The 12389-nt window shown below is 39.2% G+C and overlaps 1 protein-coding gene across 2 annotated transcripts; it reads left to right on the forward strand.

Moving 5' to 3' along the window:
- The first annotated feature begins 3722 nt into the window (after positions 1–3722).
- Positions 3723–12024, forward strand: LOC105032807 (calmodulin-binding protein 60 B). 2 transcript variants are annotated; one of them, XM_010907377.4, is made up of 8 exons: positions 3723–4236; positions 4326–4401; positions 7641–7693; positions 8245–8738; positions 10019–10179; positions 10265–10462; positions 10960–11134; positions 11221–12024. In XM_010907377.4, exons 1-8 carry the CDS (start codon positions 4148–4150, stop codon positions 11727–11729), a joined length of 1755 nt encoding a protein of 584 aa, XP_010905679.1. In that variant the 5' UTR covers positions 3723–4147; the 3' UTR covers positions 11730–12024. The 2 variants fall into 2 exon arrangements, with proteins under 2 accessions (XP_010905679.1, XP_010905678.1); XM_010907376.4 differs by having other exon boundaries at positions 3926–4236; positions 4323–4401.
- The last annotated feature ends 365 nt before the right edge of the window (positions 12025–12389 follow it).

The following is a 12389-nucleotide window of genomic DNA, read 5'->3' on the forward strand; positions in this document are numbered from 1 at the left end:
GGAGAGTCTTGATCAACATGGACTCTTAGGCGCCACCTCCCTTGTGCTTATCCAATGTTGGCGCCAACATAGGAGAGAGAGTGGAAGTTTTTATTTGATGTGATCAGATGACATCACTCCACCAATCAAAATTTTTTTGGATTTATTGAAATTTTTTGATTGGTCGAATGATGTGGCACTGCGCAGTGCAGTAGGGTCTATATAAACCCTGTCTGCGCCTAAGGTTTAGAGATTCTGCTCCCTACCCAGCAAAAGCCAGCCACCCCTCCTTTTCTCCACATCCTCCCTGGTGCTCTCTCTCCCCTCTTCACGCCCAAAAGGTTGGACGTCCATCTGGCAAAGGTCTAAGGCGTGGTGACGCCTTGAACAGGAAGGCTGCAGGACTTCTTCGACAGGCTACTGCTCCAACTTCAGAAAGAGTTTTGAAGTATTTTAAAATCAGATTGAGATCTGATTTTTGGAGCAAAGATTCGCGAGGAGAAGACGATCCAGATCCTGCCTGAGTGGATACTGGTAGAGGCCAAGTGATTGCATGGCTAAATCAGAACCTCGGGCTCGCTGCGATCATCTACAGGGTAATCACATTACCCTTGAGGTATTTCATGTTTCTTCATGTTTTTAGATTTATTTTAGAATTAATATCAGATAATAAAATTAGATCTAGAGATTTAGATCTGAAATAAATATAGGATAAAATTTTTTAAAATTATTCCGTCCCAGATTTGATGAAATCTAGAAGATCCTACAAGGAAAAAGATGGTTTTTCCTTCAGAAACAAGAGTCATCATAGAGGGGAGGTCGAAGAGTGGAAGGAGAAGCAAACACCAAAAGTGTGAAGGATACAAGAGAGGTCCAAATGGATAGGATGATGGAGGTCTTGAGGTGGAAGACAATGGCATGGGTGAGCACAAAGAAAGAGAGGAGGCGGTTGCAGGTGGCAAAGGTAGGCTAAGTCTACATAAAATTTTTTTCCTAAAGAGGATGGTGGCGGTATGGGTGGAGAGGCGGCGGTGGTTTTGGTGAGCAAAGAGAAGGAGAGGATTTCCTTGCGAGCAATAGAGGTGAAGGGGGTGCTAGCAGCATAGATAGAGAGGTGGCAAAGGCTAACGGCATGGACGATGAAGAGAGAAGGCCATGCTCTAGGGTTTTTTTGTTTTTTTATTTTTTATTTTTTTAGTAGGTCTCGTATCTCCACATGCAAAGATTTCATAGACCTGGTCTGCTGCTGGATCAGATCTAACTAATAATTTCATTGCGATGAGGCAACACCTTAGCTGAGATTTACGTCAAATGAGCCATGATTTTTTTTTTCCCCCAACACATCAAAATTGCTATGATGTCAGTGAATTTTTTTATCAAATACCCTGTTTCATTTTTATAAGCGGCGGTACGATATTCTACAGGCACCTTGCGGTACATGATGCGGTGTTTCTTGGCCTTCTATCTCACTGTCCGCGCAATGCAGTCAGGACTCTGTCGGAGCCGGTTCAAGACACGAAATAGAAACGTCCGCGTGCGTATAACGGACCCACACATGCGACGTGCACGATGTGGAACACATGGATTGCCAGCTCCCCCGGCGAAGCAGCATATTTTTATTGGCTGTCCGCATCAAATAAAGGCGTACATGGGGACCAACGACCACCATTGAAAGGAAGAAACATGCCCATCATTAGGTTCAAATGGTTTAAAGGCTAAATAAAATTATAATCTCTAGAGGTCAAGCTGGCAGACATTTTTTCTTTCTTCCTCCTTATACATAAACTTAGGCCACATATATGTATACATATGCGGATGAGCAGCTCTTAGACTTCGGGCGATGACCACTAGGAAGTCAGCATTAGGAAGCTGGTTCAAAACTAAGGCCTTCCCCGCCAAATTCCACTGTCAACTTTACTAAGTTTTTTTTTTTTTTTTGGTAGCAGAATTTTATTGAGGGTTTCACATGAATGTTCAGGTTTAGCTGCATGCGCTCAATATCAGTCACCTATATATATGATGTTGCAACAAAATTACCTGATCCTAGGCTACATTATTCCCCTATATATGCTCAACCTTTTCTAAGTATTTCAATGTTTTTAGATATAAAACATGGAGGGTCCTAGGGTATATATGAAATTAGTGCATGAGTGCTTGTTTAACACACACTAATGTCTAGAACCCTACTACACATTTCACTAGCAAACCAAATCTTATATATTTGGCATAATATGTGAGAGAAGAGTCCGGAGGCCTTTTTCTGTTCATATTACTTAGTATTTTTTTGAGCTAAACATGAATTACTAGAAAAGTAAAAGCGATGCATATGAAAGACAATAAATAATACATTATGTAGTTGTTTTAACATCTGTTGTACTTCAAGATGAGATATGCGATGAACCTCCTTATGAATCATCATATTTTAATGAATGCAAGATCTATCAATATCATAACAGACAATGACTGATACAAACAAAAATGAAACAATTGGATATTTTTGAGGAAAAAATGCTCTATTTTTTCTATTTTACAGGATACTTTTTAAATTTTTTGTAGCTGTGAACATCTTTGTTCTTTGAAGAATGAAGACAATCATAAAAGATTTAAATGAAATTAGAAGCTTTAGCTATAACTATAATAAATTATAGATGATTTTTTTTTCTTTTCCTCTTTTGTTATCTAATGTAATTCTATATTGTACTTTTCTTAAAACTGCAACTTTGATTTTTTTTTTTTTTACCAATAATAAAAAGGGAGTAGCATCTTGCTAGCTCCAGTTTCAGTTTAATAAAAAAAAAAGAAAAAGAAACACGAGACATAAGGTGCCAAATCAAGTTTCAAGGGACTTTATATCTTTCATACGAAAAAATGATGCAATTTTTTTTACGATTCAAATTTGAACCATCCTTTGCACATCTTTCAAGAAGAATAGGAGACAGATATCATAATCATTTTATTGATTTAAAAATATGAAAGCTGAAGCGCCATTATATTTTCTTGTATCACTGCATATTACATTAGTGGGAAGCAAAATAATGCCAATATGACTACTTATTTGGTTTATCTCATCGACTGGTTTCAAGAACATTTTTCATGACATAAAAAGAGAACATGCATGGGAATAATGCTGATCAGCGTGATGATATTTCTAAAAGTTAACCAAAAAGATATTCTCCTGACAATGATAAGGGGATTCCCACTACATCCATTTCAAAAGATTTCTTAGAGATGTGAGACATATTTTCTGCACCTCGTTACATGGTTTGTGCCATATCTACAGTTGACACACTTGTTTTCTGAAACATGGGGATGATCATGCTGATAACTCTTTCTAAAAGCATACCAAAAAAAGATTATTCTCTCGACAGTGATCAGGCGATTCCCAATATCCACTTCCATGAAAAAGCTTTCACTCACTGCTTCATAAAGGCCAAAGAACCCCAGTAAAAGCCAAGCAAAGGCACTGAAAAAAAAAAGTGGGGGGGTCAAAAGGTCCCAACCAAAGCTCTCCACTTAGTGCAGTACGTGCGAATAAAACGTCTTTCCTCCCTCTTTCCTTTCCTTTTACCTCGTCCCACGAAATTAGGGTTAGGGTTTCGGATTCCCCACCCTTCTCTTCCCTCCCCCCTGACGACTCCTACGGATTTAATTCAATCGAGATGGGTCCCTTTGCCCTCGTCAATCTCCGCTCTCACCCGTCCTTCGGCCCCTCTTCCTCCCTCCTTCCTCGCACCTTCGCCAATATTTCCCCCAAACCCAACCCCGTCGAGCCCTCCTTTTCCAAGATTTTGTCGGAATTTGGTATATTGGTCGGTATTTCGTACAATCGATCGAAGCTCGCAATTAGAGGATCTCTGGTTTGGATCATTCCTCGTCCCGACCGATTCCGTCGATTAAAGAAAGGATTTTTTTTGTCGATAATTGTTTTAAAAAGGATTGGAATCGTGGCTTTACTAGGGATTCCGACGAGACTTTTATCCCCCGGTCGTGTTCCTGACGATTCGAGGAAGCTTCGAAGCTGCTTCGCAGCAACTTATCGTCTTGTGATTCCATGTATAATAATGATTTAGTCATTTAGTTGAACCCCAACGGTTGAGAGTGTCGGTATTAGAGTTCGAAGGGCTCTTGGGAGCTTTTGGAGCTACCTTGCTCCCTTGATTTCCTCGTTATGGATCTGAAGAGGGCCTGTCCGGAGGAAAGGGAGGACGACGGAGGATCTCTTGTTAAGGATGCAAAGCGACGGCGAACATTTCTTAAGTGAGTGGATCATTTGGGAATTCCCTTATCTTGTTTCTTTATTACCAAGTAATTGATAGTTGTTGTCTTATGGATTCTTTTTGTAGCAGTTCAATGAGGGAAGTAATGGGGGCAAATTATATACAGCGGCATTTGTCAAAGCTGGAGCCTTTTCTTCGCAAAGTGGTGAGCTAAGTCCTGCTGTCATTTTTACAGTGCTTAGCAATTCTACTGGGATGGAATCCTTTTAGAAAGGTCTTTTTAAGCAAGAATTTAATTGTGGCTGTTGGCTAACTTCACTTTGTGCGCAGAATCATCATTGTATTTAATCCTTGTGTTGTTGTTCCATTTTGTGTAGTTTCGTTTGGCCATGTTGGTCCTTCTAGGTTAGTGGAACCTCCCAAACTATATAAATGTGGGCTAGCTTTGCTGATCCTTCCTATTTTGAGAATGCTTGCTTTAAAAACCCCCACTTTTTGACTTCCCAGTAGCAAAGGTCGGTTCCTGCTTAAAGTGTTCAATGTTATGTTCTAATATACTCTTTTGGTTACACTATTTGTATGATATGTTTAACATCTATTAAGTTTGTGTCTCATGGATTTGGCAATTTCTGTATGGATTTTTGATGATTTTTGAGGTGATGCAAATCCTTGGGAACTTCCAAAGAGAGCTTGCTTTGCTTCTTTTCAGGTTTTTGGGAACCAACCATCTGCCCCCACACCTTCCACGATTTCTTTCATTTTGGTGTGGCACCATATTTATCTTTGTTATGATCTTTTCAAAGCTATACAATTTAACTTTCACTTTGAAACATACCCATTTGTAACATGCTTTAGTTTTGGTTTCTTACATGAATAGAAGTGATACTTGCAACCAAGGTTCACTGCGCTGGTATTGGAGACCATAGTGGCTGGCTAGCGCATGGTTCCATGTGCCATTTCATGTTGGGCCCAAATTGACATGGTAAAGAGAGAGTGGGAGAGAGGGAGAACCGAAGAAAGGAGAAGAGAGAGAGAGAGTGAGGGAGATAGTAGAGAGGCTAGCAATAGCCGCCAGAGGGCGGTGGAGGCCCTCGAATGATTGAAGGAGCGGGGAAGAGGAAGAACCGAGAGAGGAAAAGAGAGATAGAGAGGGGGGAAGGGAGGGAGAGGGAGGGAAGGAGCTGGAGAGGGAGGAGAGGTTGGTGGTGGCCCTTGGATAGTTGGATTTATCTTTGTTGCTAACTTCACTGTGAATTGGGAAAAAAATTAAAATCCCCCCTATTTTGACTCAATGGATGCTGAGGAGGAAAATTCAGTCATCCAAGGGCCTCCGCAACCACCACTAGCCTTCTTGCCCTCTCCCACTCTTTCCCTCCCACTCCCTCTGTTCCTCCCCTCTCTCTCTATTTTCTTCTCTCTGAAGGAGGGAGAGCTTCGGAGGCCTTGATGCCCCTCCAGTGACCTCAGCAGGTCTCTGGTGGCCTCTCCAGCCTTTCTCTTTTCTTTCCTCTCCTCTCTTCCTCTTTCCCCCCTCCTACGCGATCCTCACCGGTGTTCCATTTCGAATGCCAGAACCATTCCAATCGGCTGTCAGTATGGTTTGGCATACCCCAAAGGTTCGAGATGGTTCAGCGAATCTTACTTGCAACATTATAGACTAATTGAAAAAAATACAGGTTGCTTTCTCTTTTTCTATTATAACGCAAATATGATAATTGCATTAAAGTTTGTCGTGCAAAATGTAAATATTAGATTAATTACAAATATGGTAATCTTAAAGAAAGTGAAAAATTAGTTGTGCTTGCTGCCTAATTTCGTTGAAGTCTTGCTTAAAACTTGCATACATGTTTTTTTTTTCGGTTTTCAAATTTGTAACTTTACTAAGATTGTCTGAAATTTCTATTGGTATATGTCTTTTTGCCTTTTTCTTTTTAATCTAAATTATCAAAAGTAGTGAGAGGATCTAAATATGAACACTTGTCACCATGATTTGATGAATCGGATCGAACCACCCTGTACCAAGCCAAACCGGCGCGGAAACGGTCCGGTTTGGCTCTATTTTCGAATCAGGGCTGAATCGGCCCGAACCGGTGCGAACTGGGCTGAATTACCCCTGTTCGGTATGGTTCAAGGCCGAACCGACTGGTTCGGCCCTGTTTTTCTTTTTTTTTTTTTTAAGTGTCGGCCAGTGGGATTTTTTTTTTTTTGATTTTTTTATTGTCAGTACGGTACGTTATCCTATCATACTGGTCAGCAACTGGCACGCCAGTCGATACTGGATCAGCCTTCCTTGCTTGTTACTGCACCTTGAGTTGTTCGTTACTTATTTATGTACTAATAGAAAATGTCCATAACATAGTTGATTCAGGGCTAAGGTTCAAAAATCAGGTCTTGATTCTGTTTTAGCTGGCCAAATGAGCTTTGTTTTCTTTGAATTTGCATGGTTTTTTGATCCAGTTTAGGCCAAATATAACAAATAGTTTAAACAAGAAAACAAGCAGGAAAAAAAAAAGAGAAGTATAAATTTTTAAGATATTCTTTATTGTTTGAAACTGGTACAAATAAGGCCAGTGGTTCTTGAGCTGAAACTATGCACTAGTAATCAATAAAATGAAAAAAATAGACTGTTACATGCTCATGCATTACATCATGTTAGAGTATATTATATTTATTCTCTTGGTTGATGACAATCATATATGAGACAACCTAAACATCAATATAAGATTTGAACAAAGGTCTTGCAATCTCAAGCTAAAAATTTTGCATTTTCCTTTCTGATAGGCTTGATCTACTTCACAACTTTCCGCTCAAACCTTGCTAGGTCTTTACCATCTGTCTTTCTGTGAGGATTATATTATTGGGTTAGTCTTTAATGCCTTCTGAACCAACAAATGGTTGTGTTAGGTAGAACAGAGAAAATAAAACCACCAACTTACTTAGAATGTGGAGTATCAAGGCATTTGTTTATTATTATTGTTGTTGTTACAGTTCTCCAGGTATTACTGCAAGTTTTGTTTTGGATGTTGTCAATCATCTTTTGTTAGAGACATCCAAGAGATATTAGTATATTCAAACTTAACTGATTGCCTCAAGCAACAATGCTAAAGAATATGGCAAGCTTAAGGATTTGCAGAATCTAAGGAAACCTTATGGACTATATTCTTAAGTGGTAAATGAAGGCTAAGAACTGTATTTGATCCTGACATACAGCTGCTTTAAACTCAAAATAGTTGAGCAGATCACACAGCACACGCAAACTAAAAAAGAAAAGAACTAAAGGGAGTTTTGAGCACTGAGCTATGATTGTGAGAGTAGACATAATTAAGCAGTATAATTAGCATTCATCTCCATGATAATTTTGCATGTTGATATTGTTGGTACTTGTATTACTAAAGCGAATCCTTTGAGCTTCTGGCATATTGAATTTTTTTTGTGGAAAATCAGGTGCAAGAAGAGGTGCAAGATGCTCTGTACCGATATGTACTCTTAGCTCCAAGGTAAATTTTGAAAATCCTTCTTGGGGTTTGAGGCTTGAGCATTGTCAAACCTTTCCCAGTTGCCCAATTTTTATATTTTGCGCTTCAATCCATCAGATGAACACTGTTGGGTTTTGTTCATGACATCTGATGCTTCAAATCCATGTGTGAATAATTATGATGTCATGACTATGACGCATAAAAGTGAATCCATATGTGAATATAATTATGTATCCATAAAACATGTTTGTTTGGAAAATATTAGTTCTTTGCTCTTTGTTTCCTTGTATAAAGGAAAATTACTACAAACCCCACCTGTCCTAAAGAGGTAAAACTAAGTTCACCAGAGTATTAGAATAAGTGTTTTTATACGAAAGCTACTATCTGACACTGCAGACCTAATATTTTGATGCTCCCCATTTCCCATGCCATGCACATGCATGCATATTAACATTGGTTATACATATTCTGGTGTAGCAGATAATTGCTTATTTGACAAATTTTTTAGGACTAAATGCTTTTTAAGCCATTTGGATGTTCTGATTTGTGTATTCGTGTTGTGCGTGTTATAGACTGCCCCTAAACCAGATCCCGGCCACTGCCAGCCGGCGATATCAGCTGCATTTCAAAACTAGTGTGCCTGAGACACTGTTCACAGGAAGCAGAATAGAAGCTGAAGGCAGAAAGCCTGTTGAAATTGTCATCATCGATTCTGAATCAAACAAGATTATAACATCTGGCCCACTATCTGCAATCAAGATTGAAATTCTTGTTCTTGATGGTGATTTTGGTGCTGATGGGAAACTTGAATGGACCGAAAAGGAGTTTGGTGACAATATAGTACGTGAAAGGGAGGGTAAAAGACCATTACTGACAGGGGACCTGACAATTACTCTGAGCAGTGGAGTTGGTCATCTTGGTGATGTCACTTTCACTGACAACTCCAGTTGGATAAGAAGCCGAAGGTTCAGGCTTGGTGTGAGGGTTTCTCCAAGCAGATGCACTGCAGCAAGAGTTCAAGAAGCAATAAGTAGAGCTTTTTTGGTGAAGGATCACCGTGGAGAATGTAAGTCTACTCCTATTTAAGCTCTACTATTTGACATTTTATTTAGGAAAAAGATTGAAGATAAATTTGTTTGAGTGACAATGAGAGTAGACAAGACCCTATGTTGGCATTATGTGCCAACAAGCTAGATAAATACCACATGCTATAAAAATTCACCATCACAAATTCTATGCTGGAGTAATACTGCTATTATATGTACATGCTGCATCTGCAGTTCAGTTGATAAGATAGCATGCAGCCATATGGCTTTTTGGACTGATTGCAGATAAGCCCTAATAAAGCTTGAGCTTTTATATTAAAATTTAGAAAGATTTAACACTTGTTATTATAATTGTCTTTTCTACCAAAATTTATTCTCATGAATGAAGTATCAGAATATTGAATCTGGAATACATATTATTTAGAATCTTTTGTATGTCATCATCTTTTTCTATGTTTTAGCTGTCGAAACCTCTTCTATTGATTTTATGTCTGCAGAACACTTTGCGATTTGACTGTTTGCAGTTATACTAATGATATATAAATTATATTACTTGGAACTTGTTATGTCCTTTTCTTGCCTTTCATAATCAGCTATGGCATGGCAAACAGCTTATTGCATTTCTAGGTATTAGGACTTGACATTTTTCATCATTGGGTTGATCGAAGAGGAGAGGAACTGAGAAAATTTAAGGGAAACATTTATGTGGATATTATCTGCCTAATAATATACCTTCTCAGTATAATATATCTGTGTGTCTGTAAGAAATTCAGCATCATATTTGTGAACTGCTCGGTATTGAGTCACCTTCCTGATAAGGTCATGGTATGCACATGCTTTAGACTTTTGAAGGTTATGTGTAGTTTTTTTGTATCGAATATGGAGCTCCAGCTGCTATCACCATCTTATCATGCTCTGATTTATCAAATACGTAAAAGTCCTTTTCTGTAAGTGCCATATGTGTGTGTGTGTGTTACAAAGTGTCATATGTATATGATTGGGGTAATATTTTTCTTTTTTAACTTGAAAGTCCTTTCTTGTGATCTGCTTAAAGACACAGATAATCCTGAAACCAATTTTACAAAATTATTCAACTGTATGTAAAACCAGTGATCGTTTAAGATAGGTATTGATATAAAACATTATCTTGGCATGGCCCAGTTCTGGCATATCTTACATAAATTGTTGTTACTCTTAACCATGTGCCAGTAGCATATGCTTTTAAGAGTTCCCTTATATTCTAAAAGAAAACTAATTACATTCTGAAACTAATTCTGTCCTAATTTTATTCTAATTTCAGTGTATAAAAAGCATCATCCTCCTTTTCTTGGGGATGATGTGTGGCGTCTGGAGAAGATAGGTAAAGATGGTGTTTTCCATAAAAAGCTTGCTGACAATGGGATCAACACTGTCCAAGACTTCTTGAGGAACTTGGTTATGGATCAAGACAGACTACGTAGTGTAAGATGGCCATATTAAGTAGTTCTTTTGAAAGATATTTATGTGCAAATTAATAGTGCTAACGTTGTTTGCTTCCTTCCTGTAGTTCCTTGGAAGTGGGATGTCAAACAAGATGTGGGATGCAACAATTGAACATGCTTGGGAATTCGTTCCAGATGACAAGATTTACTCGTACTGCAATGGACAGGGAATTGTGCTTCTGTTTGACTCTGTGTATCGGCCTATAGGGGCAATTCTTCACCATAATTTATACCAGTTAGATGAACTTCCTGCAACTCATAAAGTACGTTATCAGGATCCAGAAAATTTCTGTTTTTTTCATGCTATGTACATAAATCTGCTAATAATTTTTTAACCATTGTTGTCTAACCTTTTACTTTAAGCAGCATCTGTTTATCCCCCTTAATCCACTTATAACAAAGTTCCTTAGATGGGTGCTTGTGCTTTTCAGTATTGTATATTGAATTTACGTTACTGAATATATTCAGTTTTTCACTTTGCAATATGACTATACTACACTACTTTGTTCAGCAGTATATGTTTGTTGGAGCCAACATATACTGATGAATCAGTTTAAAGAAATTCTCACAAAGAGACTTTACTGGCAAAACTTGATTCTACATGTTTTATGCAGCCAACTTCAGCTTATAGACCAAGTAATTCATTCAGGAAAATTTGAGATGGCATTGTGCAGTGGATATTACTTCTTTCTCCATCTTCTTGTCCTTTTTATAAATTTTCACATTCATTCAAAAATGAATTATCTTTATTTGTACGCAGGCCGTGGTGAACAAATTAAAACAAGATGCATATAGATTTCCAAACCATATACTCGAGCATCGTGAACAACTGCTTGACAATCGAACCAGACTGTTACCTACCATCGATGCTGCGACCGTTCCAGAAGCAAGCATGTTGAACCAACAGATTCCCAACCTCCCTGCCACAAATCAAGGTAACTGGAATCAGATCACTTAACGAGTCCATCTCATTAGCCTGCTTCATATTGCAGCGATCCACTGATGTTGTGACTTTTGACAGATCAACCTGCCGATCAAGTGGGCCTTCTGCAACCCCCTAGCCCACCAGGAAATGAATTCTTTGAAGATCCATCCCCATTTACTTCTGGGCAATTTACTCATATGTTTCAACGGCTTGACTCCTTGCCACCAAACGTGAGGGATTTCTGCGATATGCCATGTGGCAATTTCCAGATAAGTGGATCAGCTGGGCCTGGCATAACAAGCGAGCACATGATGGGATATGCTCGGGAGGTCGGTATGTTGAGCTCTTCGCCCAGTCCCTTGCTTTGGGATCAGAGTAATAATCTCTCAATTCAGACATCAAGTGGCGAAACAAGTAGAAGCTGTGCAGCTCAGATGGCTACTGTTGGTTCTCCCATTTTATCAAGCAAATGGATTAAGGTAATAGCAGCTCTGAAATGGTTAGCAATTTCCAGGCGCAGTGCCAGAAGGGCAAAGACTCTGGATATCAATTACCAAGCAGCAACTTTAGGCACGTGGATTGATGCGCGTGGAAGAGGCTGGTGAGGCGCATTGGCAAGTTGATGCAATGCAAAACACTTGACGTCGGTCTCGATAGCTTTAAACCACGCATGAAATCGAGCCGAAGCAGAGGGAGTCAGTGGCCCTCCTGCAAAGAAACCTTTCTTAGAACTGTTGTCATGTGGCCGTAAATTAATTTTGTAACATGTTTAGTTTCTGTATATCGGATAACCGTAGCGCTGGGTGGTAGTAGTTTCAGCTTCTGACTGTTTTTGTATCTGCACATAAGTTGTGTGCGCCATTCGGTATCTTTATATTTAATTGCTTCTCTTTGTCAGCATACTCTTGCTGGAGCTCTTTTCGCCTTTTTCCCTGGTTGTTCATTCCTTGGACGCCACTTTGTTCTATGCTTTTGTCGGACTGCAGAACGTACGTAAATAGAGCACTATCTGTGTCATTCAAGAGTTGCCACAATTCCACATTACACCACGACTCATCATAACCATGGAAGGGAATAGGAGGAAATGGAGAAAAGCTTGAGCCACACTCGTGATTTGAGGGGGCCCTACGCCCGGGTTTTCCTTCTTTTCATTGCTGTCCGTTTTAACAGCTCGCATTATATCGGTAGGTGGCAACTGTGTGTGTTGCCTGCAGGGCGTGCACTAACATGACGTGCTAGAAATGGACGGGAATCCCTCCCACATA

This window comes from Elaeis guineensis, chromosome 5 (genome assembly GCF_000442705.2).
Source record: "Elaeis guineensis isolate ETL-2024a chromosome 5, EG11, whole genome shotgun sequence".
Classification (NCBI taxonomy): domain Eukaryota; kingdom Viridiplantae; phylum Streptophyta; class Magnoliopsida; order Arecales; family Arecaceae; genus Elaeis; species Elaeis guineensis.